This window comes from Panthera uncia, assembly GCF_023721935.1.
Source record: "Panthera uncia isolate 11264 chromosome C1 unlocalized genomic scaffold, Puncia_PCG_1.0 HiC_scaffold_3, whole genome shotgun sequence".
Classification (NCBI taxonomy): Eukaryota; Metazoa; Chordata; class Mammalia; order Carnivora; family Felidae; genus Panthera; species Panthera uncia.
This window is the reverse complement of record NW_026057584.1, coordinates 107828445-107850357: the sequence shown is the minus strand read 5'-3', so window position 1 is coordinate 107850357 and position 21913 is coordinate 107828445. Positions and strand designations below refer to the sequence as shown.

Genomic DNA, 21913 nt, shown 5'->3' with positions numbered 1-21913 from the left:
TGAGCAGTGTCCCACAGCATCTGCCAATATCAGCAGGTGGTGGGTGGAGCAAAAGGGCTACACTGCTGGACACTGGCTTGAGGTGCTTACATTCCCTTTTATGAATTCAGCTACAAACTTGCCAACCAGAGTATTTACCACTTGCTTTTCTCCTAAACATTTACATTCATTTTAAAATAAGGAGACTGATGGGGGCCTTGGGTACCGCCCTCCCTCTGCTGCAGGGGATCCATTTATTGCCAAAGATGTAGGCTGGTTGCCAAGTGCATGGGAGGACTTTGTTGATTTCAGGGAAGGCCCATTGACAGAGTCTCCTTGGGTCCTCAGAGTGAGGCCACTGTCCACCCAACAAAGAGATTGGATTGGCTCAGAGGGTGTGTGGGCAAGGGGCTCCCACCCTTTCCTGCCCTGTCCCTCGTTGACCAGATTGGGCCTCTTCTCTCCCAGCACAAATTAATGCTGCATCCTGGTAGAACATTCTGGAGTATACCACTTGCCTCTGTGGCCTGAGCCAAAGGTCTGTCACTAATAATGAGAATTTTAGGCTTCATAAGGCACAAAGGATAACCATGGTAAATTAGTGGACAAGATAATTTTGGTCAAGTGAGATCTCACCGTGATTTTCAATATTATTCTCCTGCTACCCTTCCCTTCCCCTGGCTCAACCCTGGTTGTATTTTTCAGGTTCTCCAGAGAGACAGAATTAATAGAATATATATATACCAATATAACTATCCATCCATCAATCAATATATCCATATAGAGATTGATTTATTGTAGGAATGGACTCACATGGTTATGGAGGCTGAGAAGCCCCACAAGCTACCATCTGCAACCTGGAGAACCAGGAGAATGTGGTATAGTTTTGTCTAAGTCCAAAGTTCTGAGAGCCAGGATCTCTGATGTCTGAGGGCAAGAAATATGGACACTCCAGTTCCAGGAGAGAGAGAGAGAGAGAGAGAGAGAGAGAGAAAATGAGAGAGAGAATACTCCCTTTTCTGGTTTTTGTTCCACTTGGGCCCCCAGTGGGTTGGATGATGGCTGCCCACATTGGTGAGGGTGTATCTCTTTACTAAGTCTACTGAATCAAATGTTACTCCTTTCTAGAAATACCCTCACAGACATACCTAGAAATAATTACTAGATATCTGGGTATCCATTAGCCTTGTCACGCTGACACATAAAACTAATTGTCATACTAGTGTTACCTCCTTTAAGATGGCTTCTTGATCTCTGTGTTGAGCAGGTGCATCTATTCTGTGCTCTGAAGTCATCTTGTGTTGGTCTTCATCATGGAGGGATCACATATTGGGAAATGTCAGCTTATGGACCTGTCTCAGGCTTCATAATGTCACCATCTCCCCAGGTCAAAGCCCTGTCCTAGTCACTCTGTGATGCCAATACTTACCCAGGGACTGGCACAGAGCGGGAGGGAGTGGGATGTCTGCCCACCTGCTGATCCTGCCCGGTGGTGGGGCAAGTACAATGCTATGCCCTTCCTTTCCATGAGTTAACCATCTACCCATAAAGTTGTTCAGCTATTTACTAAGCACAGCTGTGTTCCAGGCACTATGCTGAGCACTGAGCATGCAGTAGCCAATAGCTTTCATGAAACCTCCAGTCTAATCAGGGGATTCAGATTTCACACAAGCTAAGGAACAAAGGAATACATAATTACAAGTTGAGGTAAATATTACCAAGGAAAAGTAAATGGTCCCCATGAGAAAGAACAATTAAGGGAGAAAATAATTCTAATTTTTAAAATTATAACAAGTGTTGACAAACGTAGAGAAATTGGAACCTGTACACTGATGGTGGGAAGGGAGAATGGCACAGCCACCTTGGCAAACAATTTGTCTGTTCCTCACAAAGCTGAACATTGAGTTACCCTATGACCCCATAATGCCACTCCTAGGTATAAACTCAAGACAAATGAGAACATATGTCTACACAAAGACTTTTACATAAATGTTCATAGCAACATTGTTCATAGTAGCCAAAAAGGTGGAAACAATCCAAATGTCCATCAACTGGTAGGTGGATAGACAAATGTGGTCTATCCCCACATGGAGTCACTCAGTCATGAAAGGAATATTCCATACTTGCTACAACATAGATGCATTCAGAGATGATCCTTGAAAGCATTATGCTAAATCAAAGCAGCCAGACATAAAAGTCTACACATTGTGTAATTCCATTTGTTTGCAATTTCCAGAATGGGCAAATCCATAGGGACAGAAAGCACATTAATGGCTGCCCAGGGCTGAGATGGGCTGGGTAATGGGGGGTGAGTGTATGCTTAAACAGGGAATTCTTTTTAGTGTTATTTGAATGACATCGCAGTAAAAAATAATAATGAAATGCACACCCACGTTGCCACCATCCATGGTGAGAAATAGCAAGTTGCCAGTGGATGGTAAGACACACGGACATGGAAGTGATGGTCATACTCACAGATCCCTGGGAACAAGAGGCACAGCACAGTCTGCAAGTCCACATGGGGATGGGCTGGGTCAGTCAGAAGACCTCTAGAGGTAGCAAGGGGAAAATGTGAGCAAGAGCCTTTACTGTGGTTTCTGTGGGAAAGAACAGGTGAGGAGGGTAAGCAGTCTTAATACTGGGTATTTTAAAGATCTCAGTTGGCTCTGGGGCACTGGGGCTGAATCCACTTCTGGCATCTGACCCTAAGGTGATTAGGGCAGGTAGATAGTGGTCTGGGTGTGAGAACCCCACAAAGGAGGTGGCTGGGGGTGTGGGCTCTGGATGGCTTGGTTGGCATTTGAAAGGTGCACTACAGGTGTGTTGTTTGCTTGCTCTAAGAATTAGCTGGCCCAGGGAGGGACTGTTCCTCCAGAAGTCAGCAAGGCCTTGCATGTTGAAAAACTAGAAACACAGAAAAGGAAAGACATGGGTAATACCAGGGACAGAGTCCGACTGGCAGCTGTGGATACATATAGGGGCCTCTCTATTAAGTGTTTCAAGTGCATACAGCCACCTAATCTGTTTGGCCCCATATTCACACTGTCACCTGTGCCCAGCACCCTGTTTTCAGGCTTCTAGGAAGTGGAGGAGGGGCAGTCCCCAGGAGCAGTCAGTGAGGGGAGCTTCTTAACACTCTCACTGAGCTGCACCCTCGTCCCAAATGCAGAGGGCTCCAGCGCTGCTAGTGCCTGAGACATCTGAGCCCTGGCAAATGGGGTTGGGAACATGGTCAGCCATGCAAGGAAGAGCCCTTATCAGTGATATTGTTTACAATCACCCATGCAGGTAGGTAATATAATAACATCAGGTCGACTTTGAGTCAGCTGTAGTGTTCCACACACAGTGCACTCTCTCCCTGTGTGCAGCAGAGGCCGATGGCTCCCCCTGCAAGCCCTCCTTTGGGGCATCTCAGAAGTCTATGGGGCTCAGGGCTGGGTGTCCTTTTTCTCCATTGCTGGCTTCAGACCCGGTGTCTCAGGTATGCTAGTTCAGTTGCCTCTGTACCTCTGCTCTCCAGCTACCAAAGCTTAATTGCTATTGTCTTCTGTACTCTTTTTCCCATCCCTATAGGTTTATGATTAAAAAAAAATCTTCAGTGTAGTTTAAAAAATTTTTTTTAATGTTTATTTATTTTTGAGAGAGATAGAGCATGAGTGAGGGAGGGGTAGAGAGAGAGAGAGAGAGAGAGAGAGAGAGACAGAATCCGAAGCAGGCTCCAAGCTCTGAGCTGTCAGCACAGAGCCCTATGTGGGGCTTGAACTCACAAGCTGTGAGATCATGACTTGAGCCAAAGTTGTACACTCAACCGACTGAGCCACCTCTTCAGTGTAGTTTTAATGGAGTTTCAGGAAGGAGGAAACTTAGATAAATGCATTTAATCTTCCACCAGAAGCCAGGAGACCCTGTAGGAATGATTTCTTGTAAATATGCTCATATCTCTAATTCTTCTCCAGTGTATTCTAGAGCCACAGGACCTAAGCCACAAGGAATCCAGAACATGAAGATTTTTAATTTACAGCAGGTTAAGTTGATGATCTATCATCTAGAATCCTGAGTGATGTGCTCACTAGACAGGCAGGGAGTGGGGAGGTGGTTTATTGGGGGGAGGGATTTCCTGGAACCCCAGGTCATGGTCCCTTCTTACTGGTCCTCAGGAAGTCCTGCCAAATTCTCCTCCCCACCCTTACCCCCCCATTTCCATTCTTTACCATCAGCTGTGAATCAGATCATGTTGCTCCCCTGCTTGAAACCCTCCAGTGCCTTCCCATCTCACTCAAAAATCCAAGTGTTCCACCACAAACCACACAGCTTCTCATGATCTGGGTCCTGGATCCCCCCTACCGCTGCTCACCACCCCCATCTCCATCTTCCTCTCCTCACTATGCACCAGCCACGTTTGTACCTCTTCTCCCACCTCAGGGCTCCTGCACATTGTGTCCTTGACCTGGGGGTCTCTGCTCTATTTTTTCCTTTGGCTTGCAACCCCCACCGTCTGGTCACAGGTTGAAGCAGTGATTAGTGACCTCACAAGAGACATGGGAGGACTTTCTCTGTCTCTTCCAGGGTCAGAATACATGAGAAGACAGCCACCTGCACACCAGGAAGGGGCTGTCACCAGGCACTTCCGCTGGGACTTCCAGCTCCCAGAACTGAGAAATAAATGTTTGCCATTTAAGGCCCAGACCATGGTACTCTGTGATAGCAGCCTGAGGCCACTAAGATGGAAAGAAGCAGATTTTATACACACAGACCAGCAAGCTGAGATCCATCCTGCTTGAGGCTGTGCAGTGGCCAACTCAAACATTTTGGTTCATTTTGAGGGCTCTGAGTACAAAGAAGGAGGTGTGAGGTAAAGGTGGGGAGGAGGGACTGGCAGCCAGCAGGGCAATCAAAGGGCCCAATGGCATTTAGCAGACCCAGGTTAGTGTGTAGCCCAAGAGATTACGGTAAGAGTGGGCACCTTTATGCAGGAGCCACTCCAAGCCCTGGAGTCCCAGACTGGCTGGGTATAGTGTCTATTCCTTTAGAACTCTGGGGACAGGGTGGATAGGGCAGCAGGAATTGAGGGGCAGGATTTGAGGCAATACAATGAGGCATTGAGCAGGCAAAGACAAAATGCCTGTGACACAAATAAAGAGCAATGCCATACTTCAGCTATGTCTCAGGCCAAGGGCTTAGTTAACACAGCAGATGGAAAGCTTTCCCTAGCCTCATCCCTAACTTGACTGTGAGGCACAGGTTGGGTCTGGCCACTCAACACCCTGCCCCTTGCTCACAGCTGGATGTCCCAATCACCGCGGGACATAATTGATGTGTAGCAGTTTCTGTCCACCCCAAACCAGGGGTTCAAGTTTCTGTATTCAGGTATCTGTGCTCGCTGTTTCTTCTCTGACCCTTCTGTATGAACAATGACATCCATTTGTATGAATAGACCAAAGAATTCAAATAACTCATTAAATCAGTAGAAAACAGTCAGTGAAATTGATTCATTTATATTATTCATTTAGTCAAAAGTTGTTAATTGAACATCTGTGAGGCTTGGTTGGGGGGCTTGGGATGCAAGGTTGGGGCAGGAGGAAAGTTCTTGTGGCACAGAGACTGCATCCACACTCCACAGGGCAAACAGACAAAACCCCACCGACCCACCTTGATGCATTTCAGGGGTGATAAGTGCTGGAGCGGAAGGGAGCTGAGAAAGACTGTATTGCAGGAGGCTGCCCTGCTCTGGGCGCCCAGGGGAGGGATTCCTGGAGAAAAGAGGGGTTGAATGGAGTTCTCAGTGTTGGGTAGGAATTGCCCAGCTGAAGGGGGCAGAGAAGAAATGTGTGGTGAGGCAAATGGCACATCTGAGGAATTAAAAATAGCCCAGCATATTCAGAGCCGAGTGTAGCTCTTTGGCTGAGGCATCCAATAATATATCAATTATCAAGATAATATCAACAAATTCTTACTGTTATGGGCTGAGCCATATCCCATCCCTGAAAAATGCATATGTTGAAGCCCTAACTCCTAGTATCTCAGAATGCAACTGTAATATGGAGATAGGGTTTTTAAAAATGTAATTAAAATGATATCACTAGAGTGGGTCTTAATCCAATTGACTGGTGTCCTTATAAAAAGAGAGATTAGGGCGGCGCCTGGGTGACTTAGTCAGTTGAATGTCCTACTTCCAGCTCAGGTCGTGATTTCACAGTGAGCTAGAGCCCCACATTGGGCTCACTGCTATCGGCTCAGAGCCTGCTTCAGATCCTCTTTCCCTGTCTCTCTCTCTCTCTGCCCCTCCCCTGCTCTTGTGCTCTCTCTCTCAAAAATAAATAAACATTAAAAAAAAGAGTCCAAAAAAGAGGGATTAGGAGAGGGGAAAATGGGTAATGGGCATTGACGAGGGCTCTTGTTGGGATGAGCACTGGCTATTGCATGTAAACGATGAATCATGGTAATCTATCTCTGAAACCAAGAGCACACTGTATACACTGTATGTAAGCTAACTTGATAATAAATTTATACTAAAAAAAAAAAGAGGGATTGGGACACAGACACATATAGATGTAAGACTGTGTAGACGCAGAGAGAAGATGACCACCTACATGTCAAGGAGAGAGGCCTCAGAAAGAACCAGCCCTGGCAGCACCTTGATCTTGGACTTCCAATATCCGGAACAGTGAGGAAATAAATGGTTGTTTGAGTCATGCAGTGGTACTTTGTTATGACAGGCCGGGTAGACTAATATGCTTACTAAGTCCCAGGTGTTAGTCTAAGTCCTTTATACACAGGCACTTCTATCTCATGCCAGTCCTAGAAAGGAGGTCATCACTCTTCGCATTGTGCTGATGAGGATGTTGAGGAACGGGGTCAGAGCTGAAGTCATCCACACCCCAGAGCTTACTGACTGCATGAATGTGACCTTCCTGTTGGACATTCACCACTGACATGACTTTTCAACTGTAGCACCTTCTTTTCTTAAAAAAATTTAAATTTTTAAAATTTATTTTTGAGAGAGACACACAAAGTGCGAGTGGGGGAGGGGAAGAGAGAGAGGGAGGCACAGAATCTGAAGCAGGCTCCAGGCTCTGAGCTGTCAGCACAGAGCCTGATATAGGGCTTGAACTTGTGAACCATGAGATCACGACCTGAGCTGAAGTTGGACACTTAACTGAATAAGCCACACAGGCACCCCCAACTATAGGACCTTCTTGCCCAGGAAGATGAAGTTGCAAATAACTTTATGGTTTATTTCAGAAACTTTCTAAAAACCCATTTATCTGGGTAATAGACTCCTTGACTTTCTCTCAGAAGGGTAAGTGACCTCTTCTAAAAACATCGATTGTTTGGCCTCATCAACTGTATACATGTCAAGGATTGTTCCACATCCCCTCTCGCTCAGTCCACCAATCCTACTGAAGTGTGAATTTTGCCCAGTGCCAATTAGGGCCCCTGCATAGAAAGATCTACTTTGAACCAGGCCATCCAGACCTCATAAATATCCTACCCTTGCTTTTCCCCTTCTGACACTTGTCTGTGAGGCTGTGGCTCTCCTTATTGTAGGGAACAGCAAGCCTGGCTTGCTCGACCAACAGGTTATTTTGATCATCTCTCTGGGGAAATGACAGTCAGCAGGAGTTAAGTAACTTGTCACAGATCATGTGTGTTATGGACCAGGCTGGGACCCTTGTAATCTGGCTGCAGCGTCTGTGCTCCTAACTGCAGTGCCTGAGGGTCAGAGTCAGAGGGAATTTACAGTCTTTGAGTCCATCTGGGACTCTTCCTGGGAGGGCAGGCAGCCTCTTGGAGGCAGCTGCCCCATTGTTGGGGAGCCATGGTTGGAGGTGCTGTGGTACAGTAGAAGGAACAAGTGCTCTGGGTTAGCACAGACCCAACCCATTCATTGGCCAGCTGTGTGACTTTGAGCAGGTGACCGGACCTCTTTGAACTTCGAATTTCCCATCATCAAAATGGAGGTAATGGGCCACAGCTCACAGGATCATGGTGAAGATGCAAAGGGGCTAATTTTGGTCAAGTGCCTGGCGCATGGTAGCTGCCCAATAAACGACATATTCAGTACCACTTATGTATATGGAGTTGATGTTTGCTTCCCAGATTGCCTCCTCCCTCTCCTGCCATTCAGCTTGCTGTTTCAACAAGCATGGACTAGTCCCCTGAAATTAGAAAGTTCTAGGACTTTAAGCAAATCGCCCTTCCTGGAGTCATTTCATTCCTTTCTCTTTTGTCCTAAAGTCGGTGAGATTGGGGCAGTAACTCTGGAGAGAAGCACCATCTGAGCCCTTCTAGACCTCGGACTCTTTTTGTAGCTTAGAGATGGAAATGGACACTCCGGAAGAAGGGCGTGTGGCTCAGTGAAAAGAGCACTGGACAAAGAGCCAGGGGTCTTGTCTTGTTTGTTACCACCCAGCTGTGTGCTGACCCCTCCTCTACTTCTTGGTTTCTTTTTGGGGGGAATTTTGAAAACAAAATAAGGTCATGAGGATGATAGTGATGTAAAGCAGTGGGCAATGTGCAGGACACTGTTCCCGCAGCCAGCAGCAGGGAGGGGAAGCAGTGACCCATCTCTCCTGAGTGCCACAGCCTCTCCTTCTGGGGAGTGGCCCAGGAGGCTCGTCTCTTCTAGCAGATGTTATGTATTTGTAGAGCATGGGCTCAGTCTCCAGGAGTGTCTGGTGGTCTTCATTGCCACACAAGAATTTTAAAGGCTTTGTGGATTTCCTGAGGTAGAGACTATTGATCCCTAACTTCAAACAGATGTGAGGATATACTCTTTTCTGTTTAGGCGTCTCTTTCATGAAGGAGATGGGATCCCTACCAAACACTTGGTATCAGTTGATACCATAGGGTGCTAATGGCTTACTTCTGCCGGGATGCGCCCTACATTTTCATTTCTCAATAACCTGCCGCCTTTCTGTCAAGATTCTCTTCCTTCAAATGGTCTTTTTGGTGCCCCCTCCTGACCTCCCTGTGTGCAACTGTTTTATCCCAAAGTCAGGAGAGGAGGAGGGAAATTGGTACGGGGTTTTTGAAGGTGGATAGACCTGGGTTCAAATCTTGGCTCGTGAACAAACTGGGACACTTTTGGTTTTGTAACCTTCGGACCTTGACCTGAAATATGGCATTCTCTGTATCTTGTGCCTTCTGAGGGTGTATGCCAGTGCATGCCACCCACACATGTGAACACTGTGTAGTGTACCAGCTGATGGGAACAAAGCTGGGGCATGGCATTTGATGGGAGAATAGCCTTTTCTATAGGGTTATGTTGAAGGCCGGGAACGATTTAGATAATGCAGCTAGCACGGTTCCTGGCTATTGAAGGTGCTCAATAAGTGATTTTAAAAGAAGTGGGACAGTTGATTTAGAAGAGGAAATGACATGTTCAAGTGGAATTTTCCATTGCAGACCAAGCAGGGGCAGAAGAAAGGAAACATAGGAGATAGGGCCAGATTTCATTCTTACAAGAGTGTTGATAAAAACGACCACCTACAGAGGCACTAAGACTTCTGCGGTGGGAATGTGAGGGTGAAGGGCAAGATTTCTCCTTAGTCCTCAGCTTCCAGATTTTCTTTTCAGCTTCCAGACTGCATGGAAGAGTTTGGAATGCTCTTTGGAAAAGTTTGGAATGCTCTTTGGGAAAAAGATGTGCCTGAGTAAGTCACAACTTCGTTGAGTCTCAATTTCTTCATCTGGGAAGAGACAATTGTAAGGCTTACTCTGTGTTGGTACAGTAAAATGAGATAAAGTGACAAGCATGTGTGTAGAATAGAAATGAGAAAAGTGTCAGATGCTTTCCTCCTATCAGAGTCTCTGGCAGGTGTGTGGTGGAGCGAGGGCATACAGGAGATGTGTTTCCTTGAGGGAGAGGCTCAGTACAACCCCAGGTGGAAGGGAAGGAAGCACGTGTCAGATTTGGAAAACAACGACTAGAAGATTCAGCCAGGACTGTGATGGGAGGGGTGGCTGGTGACTGGGAGGGGAGAGTGGAGGGCAGCCTTGCTGGGAGTGTGGACTCTTGTCTAGGCTGCTCCAGACTGACCAGTCAGGCTCCGAAGTACCTAAGAGCACTGCCAGATTCTGGAAAAGGCTATGTACCATGATTCTCATACTCATCAGCAGGAACAGTGGTATACTCTGTAAACTGGTCAAGAGGAATGCCACCCTGGAGCCCTGCCAGTGAAACATCTCAGAAACCTGTGGATCCTGGGGGCATGTGCACAGGCCCCCAACCCTGCAACAGTGTTGTGGAGTAGCAACACTGTCCTACTTTCCCTCCCGGGTCATATGAGACCCACTTGCCCCATGTCCCCACCAGCACATGGCATTGTCAGTCTTAGAGGCCAGTGTGCCCTCTGATATCTCATTGTGGCTTTTGCTGGTGCTTTCTTCATGTGTAATGATGTTGAATATCTTTTCATGTACTTATTTGGCACTTGTATATCTTCCACAGTGAAATGTCTTCTTATGTCTTTTGCACATTTTCTAATTGGATTGTTTGACTTTTATTGTGAGTTTATATATTCTAGACACTCACCTTTTGTCAGATGTGTGGTTTGCACATCTTTCCTTCCAGTTTGTAGCTTGTCTTTTGTCTTCTTCACAGGGTCTTTAACAGGCGACAGTTTTCATTTTGACAAAGTTCAATTTATCAGTTTTTCTTCTCATGGATTGTGCTTTTGGTGTTATCTAAGAATTCTTCATCCAATCCCAGATTCTGAGGATTTCCCCCTATGTGTTACACTAAAGTTTTACAGTTTTATATTTTACATTCAACCCTATGATGCATTTTGAGTTCATGTTCTTAATAATGTGTGAGACTAGAGGCCAGGCTCATATTTGCCTATGGATGACCAATTACTCACACCATTTGTTGAAAAATACATAACACACACACACACACACACACACACACTCACAACTTCTGGCACCTATTTCTTTATTTACTTATGTTTAAATAGTTAAATTAAATTTTATTTTAACTCCAGTGCAGTTAACATACCATATTCTATTAGTTTCAGGTATACACCATAGTGATTCAGGAATTCTGTATATTAGTGCTCATCAGGATGAGTGCCCCCCCTTAATCCCCATCACCTATTTCACCCATCCCCCTGCCCACCTCCCGTCAGGTAACCATCAGTTTGTTCTCTATACTTAAGAGTCTATTCTTGGTTTGTCTTTTTTTCATTTTATCTCTTTGCTCATTTGTTTTGTTTTTCAAATTCCACATATGAGTGAAATCATGGTATTTATCTTCTTCTGGCTGACATTTTACTTAGCATAATACTCTAGTTCCATCCACGTTGTTGCAAATGGCAAAATTTCATTCTTTTTTATGGCCGAGTATGAAATATTAGTAAGCAAGTAACATTATCTGGACCTGGAGGCACTGGGTGTGGAGGTCCACTGAAGATGTCAAAGTACATGCAGCCTCTGTGGACTTCCTGTTGTATTCACCAAGGATCAAACAGTTGGTGCTGTGGACTCACAGCCTGAGCTGATGAAGTCACTCCTGCACCCCATCCCCCACACCAACCCAGTTCCTCCCACCCCAACACCCTTGAACTGGAGCCTCCAAGATGCCCCTTTCAGCAGGTGAAGGTTTTTCCTTACAAAGCCAGTTCATAAATCTGGAAGAGGTGACTGCTTCTTCTAATAAGTAGACACCTACCCCAGGCTACAAGGATCATGAAGAATCAGGAAGCATCACATCACCAAAGGAACAAAGTAAAAGTCCAGTAATGACTCCAGAGAAATGGAGATCCTTGAATTACCTGACAGAATTTAAAATAATTATTCTGAAGGTAGTCAGAGAACTATAAGAGAACATAGATAAATAATGTAATGAAATCAGGAAGATAATATAGGAACAAAACAAGAAGCTCAATAAAGAGATAGAAAAATGTATAAAAGAACCAAAGAGAAATTTTTGGAGCTGAGTATATGTCCAAAGGGAATGGAGACAGGCTCTTGAGGAGATATCTATCCTCCCTGTTTATTGCAGCATTATTCATAGCAGCCAATATATGGTATCAATCTAAGTGCCCATTAGCAGATAAATGGATAAATAAAATTATATATATGAATATATACATATATATACATGAATATATACACATGACATATATATGAATATATTAATATTATTCAGCCATGAGAAAAGAAACTCCTGACATTTCCAACAATATGGATGAGTTTTGAGGGCCTTATGCTAAGGGAAATAAGTCAGGAAGAGAAAGACAAATACTGTATGATATTACTTACCTGTGGAATCTAAAAAAGCCAAACTCATAGAAACAGAATAGAATGGTGGTTGCCAGGAACTGGGGGTAGGGTGGGGAAAATAAGGAGATATTGGTCAAAGGGTACAAACTTCTAGGTATAAGACAAATATAGTTCTGGAGATCTAATGTACAGCAGCATAGTGATAGTAATATTGTATTATATACTTGACAGTTCCTAAGAGAACAAATCTTAAATATTCTCACCAGAAAAAAAGATGGTAATTATGTGATGTGAGGGAGATGGTAGTTAATGCTATGGTAGTAATTGTTTTGCATTTTTCTTTCTTTTTGAATTAATTTTTTAAAAAATAATTTTATTTATTTATTTTGAGAGAGAGAGAAAGCATGAGTCGAGGAGGGGCAGAGAGAGAGAGAGAGAGAGAGAAAATCCCAAGCAGCCTCCACACCATCAGCATAGAGCCCAATGCAGGGCCTGAACTCAAGAACAGTGAGGTCATGACCTAAGCCAAAATCAAGAGTCAGACACTTATCTGAGTCCCCCAGGTGTCCCATGTTTTGCTATTTTGTAAGTATATCAAATTAGCACATTGGACCCCCTAAACTGACACAATATTAAATGTAAATTTTATCACAGTAAAGCTGCAAAGAATAGTTTTGGATGCATTAGTCACATGTATTTTAAAATTCATATCAGATAACGCTGATGTCTGGATCACCTGTAGGTTTGTTTCTATCATCTAATTTTTCCCTTGCTTCTCTTTTTGGTATGCTTGTTAATATTTGTTTGAATACCAGATATTGCAATCAAACAGGGTAGTGGCTTTAGATGATGTTATTTTCCTTCTGAAAGTATTCACTCTATCCCCCATTAGTGATATAGAATAAGAATAGTCTCTTTAATTTTGTCAGAGACTGCAATGCCTTGAGGCTTAGCTCCATACTTTGTAAGGATTGTTTTGCCTCTGGTGTACCCCTTCTTTTAGGCTGTTGCCTCTCCAACCAATACCCTGGAGTGTTTACCAAAACTTGTCTTCCTGTGTGGATCACCAACTCTACTTTTTATTTCCCTATCATGCAAATCTCTGATAAAATGCATTTCAGATCCTTTCTGCTTGATTTCTTTGTCTTTGGACCTATGAAAATTAGGAATAGGAATGCTTCAGGGGGATGGTGCATGCTTTTATTTGCCTTTTCTGTACCTTTGCACTTTCAGGGATCTAGATCATTCACGTTCTGTCTTGGCCAGGTAGAACTCCACGGTTTGTTTCTCTAGCCCATAATATTGCTGAAAGCTCTGTTGGCTTCTCCACACTTTGCAGGCATCTGTAGGCCAGCACCCCCCAAGCCCTTCAGCCTGCACCGCTGAAGCCTGCCAGTGTCAAGGGGAAGCTCATTGGAGGACACAGGGCTCACCACAGAGAGCTCTACTTCCTTCCAGGACCTTAGACACATAGGGACCTGGGTCCTTAAAGAAACTTTTTTGCTTTATTTTGTTCTTTTAATATATTTTGTATTTAGTTGCCCTCGGTGGGAGTGTTGGTGTCCTATAAACTGCTCTGTCATAGCTGGAAGCATAAAATCCTTGAGCCTATATTTTGCCCAAGATTTACCTGACTCAAAATTCCTTAATCTTCCTACTGTAGCAGAATATCTACTCAATATCTACTTTTCATGCAAATATGCCCTCAAATAATAAAAAAAAATCTGTTGATAAGACATGTGCACATACAAACACACACACTCATAAATTATACTCAGGATTTCACTGAATGCATCAGAAAACAGTTGCTCTGGATACTTTGAAGTGATGGTCTAAGTCCCAATTTAAATACAAATAGGAAAACAACATCACCACTATGAAAGCCTGGCTTTTCTTTTGTCCTAGATGGCAACCAGCTTTCACAGACACACAGAGAGAACCACAGTTTCCTGGAGGTCCATGACCACTGCCTGGGGGACTCTGCCTCAGTCATCCAGAGTGGTTACGAGGACATTGTCACCATATTGTTGTAGCTATGTCTTTGTGCTTTCTCCAAAACCCTTCCATCTATGGACCTTCCTCAGTTTTGTGAGGCAGGAAGGGTCTGTGGAGCTGGATGGAGGGAACACCTCAGCTTCAAGCATGTGGAGCCTCATCTGCCTGGGCATACCCATCCTATCCCTCTCTGGAGTCCTGTCTTCTCCCTGGGAAACCCTCCACTGCCTCCCTCAGCCCTCCCTGCCCACGTGCTTCAGCTCCCTTTGGGCCTAGGTGCCTCTGTGGGTCCCACCTCTTGCCACCTTCTTACCTGGGTCCTCCAGCCATATCACATTTCTTGGAGTTGCCTGAACCCAAGCCTCTCATATTTCCACTTCTTTGCAACACTGAACCTTCAATGAAAACACTCCTCCCTCACTTCCCAGCTTCTCTGGCCTCTCACAGTTGAAGATACTACCGTAAAGGGGCCTTCCTGGATCCCCCTGGCTGGGGGCTGGGGATGCCTACGGTTGCGGACCCACAGCTACCTTTGGCCGTTGTGCTCCCTGCCCTGGTTGCCTTTTATGGCATATATACATCTTGACTCAGTCTCTTGTAGTCCCTTCCACCCCTGCCAAAGGAGCAGCCCTTACAGTGGGGGTGGTGCTGATGAAGTCAGATCCCTTTTAGCCTGGCTGCTAGCTCTGGAAGTGGAGGACACCAGCAAGGCCTATAGAGACAAGAAGTCTTGTTTCAGGAGCTGGGATGTGGGTCCCCACAGTATTTCAATGGACTGAGGATGAGGGGAAAGGGTGAGGGTGTTACATTTTGATCCACAGCATGAGCACATGTAGGATGACAACAAATATGAATGCAGTGGGCTCCTGGGACAGGGCACACCAACCTGGCTGAAGCATGATACCTCTCTGCATGCTCAGATGGGGGAACAGTATCAGAGTCAGGGTTTGAGTCCAGGTTCTCTGCTACTTGCCCTTAGCTCTGGTCTCAGACCTGCTTCCGTTCAGCAATCAGGGGTTGACCTGATGACCAGGGCTCTGGACCTGTCAGTGGCTTCAAAGCTGCTGAATAAGTCGCATTGAGTCTCAGAGCAGAGCCTGAGTCAAGGACAAGGCTGGGAGCACCTGTGAGGAAGGGCTTGAAGTTGAAGGAGAATGGGCAGAACTGTGCTTGGAGGACTCAGCGGTTCCATTTAATCTGGTGGCCTTGGAGACAGACAAGGAAAATGACACGGGAACGGGGCAGGAGGAGGCAAAGCCCTCCCTACCCTCAAAAGGCAGAGCCGAAACATCTTTGCTAGTAGCACCAGATCCACTGGGGACCTGGATGTCCCCAGGGTGTACATCTTGGCTAGGATGCGGATGAGGTCTGTTGTCAATGTGATCTGGAATCTGTTTTCTAGAGCCTGTTCTTCTGCTAGTCCTTGGGCCATCAGCTGGCCTCTCACTGCCTTTGTTCAACATCTGACAGTGGCCCCTGAGGGATCCAGGCCACCTCTGCTTTCACCTCTGGTGCTGGAATTAGGTGAGGCTAGACTGAAACTGTGGAGCTACCACTGCTGGGGCCAGGACAGCAGGAGAAGGGCATTTCAGGAGGGGGGAGGGTGGTGGGCCAGCAGAGGGAGGGTGAGGAGAGGGAACAAGCCCTGTGAGGACTGCATGGGGAGGATCACAGTGCCAGCTTTGTCTGTTCAGGCCCCGCAAGAAGCAGATACTACAGTCCATCACTTCCAATAGTAGGAAAGTATTTTAATAAAAGGTGTTTATAAAGTATGTGCATAGGGAAGCCACAAGACAGAGGGTGGTCTCTTGGGTCACAGAGCTGCGACCACACCAGGTCTGAGCGGGTCAGGGAAGGGATGGTTACAGGAACCCAGTGATGAAAGGGCTTCCTGACAGCAACTGCACTATCTCTGCTCAGCTGTGGAAGACCAGTGGACTGCTGGGTTCCTGCTGAGAAAGAAAAACCCTGACCTGTCACATGCCCTTGCCTCTGTCCCTCTGAACTCCTGCTTGCTGAGGCCAGCTAGGAGCAGAGGGCAGGAGGGCCATGTTGATCATCTGTCCAGGTCGGGGAGCATGGTGGCCCAGGGTGGGGAGAAGGTCTGCAGAAGGACAAGGATAGCTATAGGCAGAGGACACTTTGTGGAGCTTTGTTGCCACTGTGTCCTGGGCCCCCGGCCCTGGGTGTGTGCTTACACTAAGGAGAGATGGGGTTTTCCAAGCCCCAGCCTTGGTCTTACTGTGCTCTGGAAGCCAGAGTTGGGGCCTCCAGCCTTGCTATCCCCAGCTTTACCCTCTTGGGACCCCTATATTCTGGCAGGGGTCTCCCTTTCCAGCACCTTTTCTATTTCCTTCTTCCTCTTCTCATGCCAGAAAATGTAGCATCTGGGCTAGGAAACAGGGTGGAGATAAGTCAGGGAAGAATAAGTCAGTGTGTCCTCCCTGGGGATGCTGGGGCTTGGAAAGTAACTCACCCACTTCCAGCTACAGATGCCAGGAACAGAATAATGCCAAGGCTCACAAACCATGCAAAGGTACTCCCAGTACTGGCTGAGGATATAAAAGAGGGAGCCAGGTGTTTGGGAATAGTGAGGAATCTGGGCCTCTTTTTTCCTCCTTTTATTTGCCCACTCAGCCTCTTCTTTCTTCCTTTTATTTGCCTACTCAGTCATTTGTTTGCATACACTTACTGAGCACCCACTGTGTGCCCTGCATATTTCTATAGAGGAGTGAGACACAGTCCCTGTGCTCTAGGAGGGAGACAGAGGAAGCAGAGCAGGACAGAACAGAGGAGAAGTAGCCACTAGGAGGGCTGATGAGCCTCAGGGGGTGGGAGCTGGTCAGGGAAACATTCTTAGGAAACAGGACTTTTAGTTGGACTTTGAAAGATAAGTTGGATTTCAGTTTCAGTCCCACAATTAAGGACTGAACTGTGTTCCAGGCAGAGGAAACAGACAGCTCAAGGGCAGAAGCACGAAGCTATCTGTATGTCCAGCATGTCAGCAGCTCAGTGTGACTGGGGAGTCAGTGCTGGTGGGAGATAAGCAGAGGCTGTTTGCACAGGACCCTCCAAGGAGATGGACTTTATCTGTGGGGCAATTGGGCTATAAACAAGGAGTGTCATAGGTAGATTTGCTCCTTGAGAAGGAGTTCTTTGGTTGTTAAGATGTGGCCAAGAGGGGCAGGGAGGCCAGTTGAGAGATGCTGACATAATCCAGGTGAGAAGTGAGGATGCCTGAAGAACCATGGTAGATATAGAAATGAGAATATGGCAACTCATTTAAGAATTATTTAGTAAGATTTGATGATTGCGTGTACCGAGTATGGGAGAGGGAGGTTCCCGATTTAGGAGGCTAAGGACTTAAATGGGGTCATTTGCTGAGAGGGGCCCTGAGAGAAGAGTAGATTTGGGCAGTGGGGATGAGTTTGAACAAATCTCCAGGCATGCTGGCTTTGAGGTCCTGAGGGGCCTCTGGGGGAGATGTCCTAGAAGCAGGTGGCTCTATGGCTCTGAAGCTGGACATATGACATCAAGAAATCCAAGCAGGTGCTATCATCTCTGGTGAGGATGGAGTGAAAGAAGAGCTCGGGGCTGGGCAGAGGAGGAAGACAATCCAGACAGAGACAACAACGATCTGGGATGGAGTGGGGGCAGGCTGGAGGCAGGATGGCCTGCTGCCACTGACCTGGGCAAAGAGTGGGGTCTTTGCAGGTGAGGAAGTGTGTCTTGCAGTTGGCACAGTTCATGACCTCCAGTGTGGAGCGTAGGTCTGTGAGAGGAGATGGGCAGGAGCCTTAGCCAGAGCCATGTGCCCCTCATCCCTCATCCCCCCACCTAGGTCCCCACACATGCTCACCACAGGACTTGCTGCAGGCTGCCCAGGAGGGTGAGATGGTAGAGAAACTGAGGTGCTGGGGAGGCAGACAGAGCCAGGAAGGGTTGGGGTGTGAGCAGGAAAGGGAGCTGGGAGGAAGTGTGGATAGGCACCCAGTATGTGGGCAGGGGAGGGGGCTCCTGGGGAGGCATGCAGGAGGGGCTGCAGATTGGGCTCTGCTCTTCTCAGTCTTGGGGAGGTGACTGGGCTCTGCTCTCCACAGTCCTGGAGAGGTGAAGGACTGGGTGGTGGGTGGGGGCCAGCTCCACCTCTCACCCTTCTCCTTCAGCTCCTCAGATATCTCATCCAGCTTCTCAGTAAACACCTTCTGCTGGATATGAATCTCTTCCAAAAGTGATGGTTTATCTGGGACGAAGAGGAGGAGATGGTGCTTTCATCACCCACATTTTATAGTTGGAATCAATTGCATAACTCTTTCAAGGTTGGGAATTCAAGTCATTTTTTCAAACAAAAACTGCACAGAGCACACAGATGCTGTGTCTGTCACCACTCTTCCCCACATATCCCCACCCCAGGCCTGTGGGCCTTCTGGGAGTGCCTTGGGGGACTGGGTTTTGTCAACCCAAGCTTGGGGCTTCCTCACTATCTCGGAACTTCTTGATGGCTTCATCTATGTGATTGAATAATTTGGCTGCTGCTTCTTCCATACGGTTCTGATCTGAGAACAGGACATGGGATGAAGGGCAGTTGGGGATATAAGAGCCCAGGCCAGGTAAAGGGATCCCTGGTCTTTAGGCTGTGCCTCACCAAGATACCAGGGTTCGATGAAGACATGATCCTTCAGGAATAAGGTGTGGAGGCTTTGGGAGAGCTCTGTGGGTGGCCCTGGGGTGCCCCAAAGAATCTGCAGATCATAGTCTAACAATGCAGGCAGTCCTGGCCAGCAGAGGAGACAGCTCTTCCCATTGGCAGCAGGTAGGAGACAGCCGAGCAGGAGAAGCAGCATCTTCTGGGGGTCTCTCCTCTGTCCCCTTACCACCCTTCCTGGAAGTTCCATATGGAATGATGATACCCCCTTCTCCCTAGAAACCACATTCTCTTTGCAGAACAAAAGTAAATTCCGTAGGGTAAGGTGAGGGTCAGCTATGGTCCAAACCTGAGCTTTGGTGTCAGACTCAAATCATCACCTCAATATCTTCCTCTGAAGATGGAGTCACTGATGCTCTTGGGGAGGATTCTTGTGAGGACCAAGAAATGGCTATGCAGTCTTATGGCTGATGGTCAGCTCTCCTAATGGCATTTACCACATATGAAATAGTTCAACAGGCTGAAATTTGAGAGGTCAGGAGGGAGCGTCATAAAGAGATTAGTTGTGTAAAGAACCTGAATCACTTTTGCACATAGAGGTGGTCACTCACAGGGAAGCTTATGCAATATATAAACTAGTAGTTGTCGTGTGCCTGGCCAAGCCAGAGTGACTTAGACAGTTATTCCCATCATAGTATAGACAGATCATAGACAGAGTTACAGCCTATTCTTGGATGTACAGACAGAGAATTCCTCTTTGGGCCAGCAGTTCTTATGTGTAATGTGTTGAAGAAAAGCAAAGCACCTTACTCTTCAGTAAAGAAAAAGCCATTTGGATATTTGTCACTGCTCAGCTGGTAAGTTTTGCCTTTCCATGCCATGCTTCCAATCAGCTTCTGAGTGCCTCAGGCTGGATTATGAGCGGCTGAAAGCCATTAGGCATTTGAAGAATGTTTCTTACAGGAACAAGAGACAAAAACAATGGCAAGAACTCAAAACAAAAGCAAACAAAAACCACAGGATAAAGAAAGGGCACAAAGATATGGTGAGAAGCACAAGAAAACTTAGAAACCCACTATTTAAATTAAAATATTGTTTTCTCCAGACAGGAAGAGGCTGCCATGTAAAGGAAAAATAGAATAAGAAAGAGTTATTGAAGATTAAAAATATGATAGCAGGAATTTAAAAAATTCCATAGAAGTGTTAGGATATAAAGTTTCAGAAATCTCCCAGGCAGAAGTACAGAAAGACAGAGATAAGAAATAGGGAAGAATAAATAATGTTAAATAATCAATCCATGAAGTCCCAACATCCAGCTAATACAAGTTTCAGAAAGAAAGAACAGAGAAAATGGAGGGAAAAATTATTTATGATGGAAATGGGGTAGAAAGTATATATGAAGATGAATTTTATCTAATAGGGAGAGGGATTTGGAGGACAGGCATCCAGATTTGCCAGAAGAAATAGCAGCTGAATTGGTAAATTCTGTCAGATGGGCTCTGAGATGAGACAAAGGTTGTGAATCCTGCAGAGCTGTTGCTCTCCCAATGGCCTTGGACAGTTTTGGGGTGAAGGAATTAGTCTACTTTTTTTCTACTCAGGCAATGCTCTGGAATGGAAGGTGGGAAAAGCAATGCTCCCTCCCCTGATGCCCTAGTTAGCATTCAGAACGATGCAATTATGCAGACCCGTAGCTTATAATGTTTGCCATCACTCGTGAGGGGGCTCTCCCCAGCCTGTGTGAGAACAGAGTATTGACAAAAATGATATAAGGAAGAAATTTTAGAAAGACATGAATTTCCATATTGCAGGGGCCCACTGAAAAGGTATCCAGGGCTAGGAATAAGAAAAACCACACCAAAGCACAGAGAAAAAAACAGACCATGTACAATAATCAGAATGACTTCAGGTTTCTCAGGAGCAGTATGGGAAAGTAGTAGACAATGGGGCAATCCTTCCATATTCTGAGAAAAATATATCCATTTTAGAATTTCTAAATTTGGAATTTAGACTGAGGAAAACATCAGCAAAGGAGGAAGAAAGACTAATGCTATTTCAGCTAGACAAGGTTTAAAATTAGCCTCTATTACCTTTTCTCAGAAAGCTATTGGAGGATGTGCTCCAAGTAAATGAACAAAGCAGGCAAGCAATATGATGAAGTGAAGTGGAAGTCAGGAAATGGAGAATCTAACATTGCAGAGAGGACAGGAGAATTTCTATAGGGACCATCAAGGACTGAATGACAAGCAGTCCCAACGGTTTGGTTTTCCTTGGGTGAAAAAAGGCTTGGAGTGGGTAGCCCAGATCAGCCTTCTCTGGGTACTGGGTTCTTTTCCTGACTTTCTTAGGTCTCATTTGCTCTCTTCTGTTTTTCCCTGGAAGAAATAATCTTTTCTCAAATTAGAGGTTGTGACGCTCAACACAGGCTTTTGTTTTAGGGGTGAAATAATCAGAATAGATCTTCAGAGTGCTTTGGCATCAGGCTATTGGGAAACTCCTGCTTAAGAAAAGGGAATATTCTAATAGATGCAGTCATACTTCATAGAATTTTACCCTGAGATTTGAGGCTAAAGCCTTAGAGTGTGCTACATCTTCCTTTCCCTTAGTTTATGCTTATCCTCTTGGAAACTTGTGAGGGCAGGATTCAGGAGTTGCTTTGTCCTTGGCATGATGCCATGTCAGTTCACCCTCACATCTGGGAAGGGCAGAGAGAGAGAAGGAGAGAGAGAATCCCAAGCAGGCTTCGTGCTGTCAGCATAGAGCCCAATGCAGGGCTTGATCTCAAAACCATAAGGTCATGACCTGAACCAAAATCAAGAGTTGGGTGCTTAACTGACTGAGTCACCTAGGCTCCCCGTCCTCTTGTTTTTAACGTAATTCAATAGTATGTTTTGTACTTGGAATGAGTTAGGAATCTGGACTGAATTAGAAGTGTAGATAATAAAGGTAGCCCTTTCCATCGCTAGGAATCTTGGGGTATTAAAGCCTCCTTTGGTATGTTGAGATTACATCCATCTTGTGCTTCCCGCAATTTGGGCACGTCTAATAACTCTGACACAGGACAGC

The 21913-nt window shown here is 45.9% G+C and overlaps 1 protein-coding gene across 7 annotated transcripts; it reads right to left on the bottom strand.

Moving 5' to 3' along the window:
- Positions 1-15929: 15929 nt before the first annotated feature.
- On the bottom strand, positions 15930-19228 carry TEX51 (testis expressed 51). 7 transcript variants are annotated; one of them, XM_049615763.1, is made up of 8 exons: positions 18856-19228; positions 18684-18758; positions 18356-18445; positions 18062-18079; positions 17891-17974; positions 16679-16754; positions 16544-16589; positions 15930-16154 (listed from the first exon to the last, which is right to left on the bottom strand). In XM_049615763.1, exons 1-8 carry the CDS (start codon positions 18872-18874, stop codon positions 16119-16121), a joined length of 444 nt encoding a protein of 147 aa, XP_049471720.1. In that variant the 5' UTR covers positions 18875-19228; the 3' UTR covers positions 15930-16118. The 7 variants fall into 7 exon arrangements, with proteins under 7 accessions (XP_049471720.1, XP_049471713.1, XP_049471718.1 ...); XM_049615756.1 differs by having other exon boundaries at positions 18848-19221; XM_049615761.1 differs by having other exon boundaries at positions 16544-16594; positions 18848-19220.
- Positions 19229-21913: the final 2685 nt, after the last annotated feature.

Excerpts from the sequence above, each read along its gene's own strand:
- TEX51 (XM_049615756.1), bottom strand. The coding sequence starts at position 19,097 with ATGGAACTTCCAGGAAGGGTGGTAAGGGGACAGAGGAGAGACCCCCAG. Across the intron at positions 18,759-18,847 it reads CATCGAACCCTGGTATCTTG|ATCAGAACCGTATGGAAGAA; the intron begins GTGAGGCACAGC and ends TCCTGTTCTCAG. Across the intron at positions 16,590-16,678 it reads GCATCTGTAGCTGGAAGTGG|ATGCTACATTTTCTGGCATG; the intron begins GTGAGTTACTTT and ends TTCCTAGCCCAG.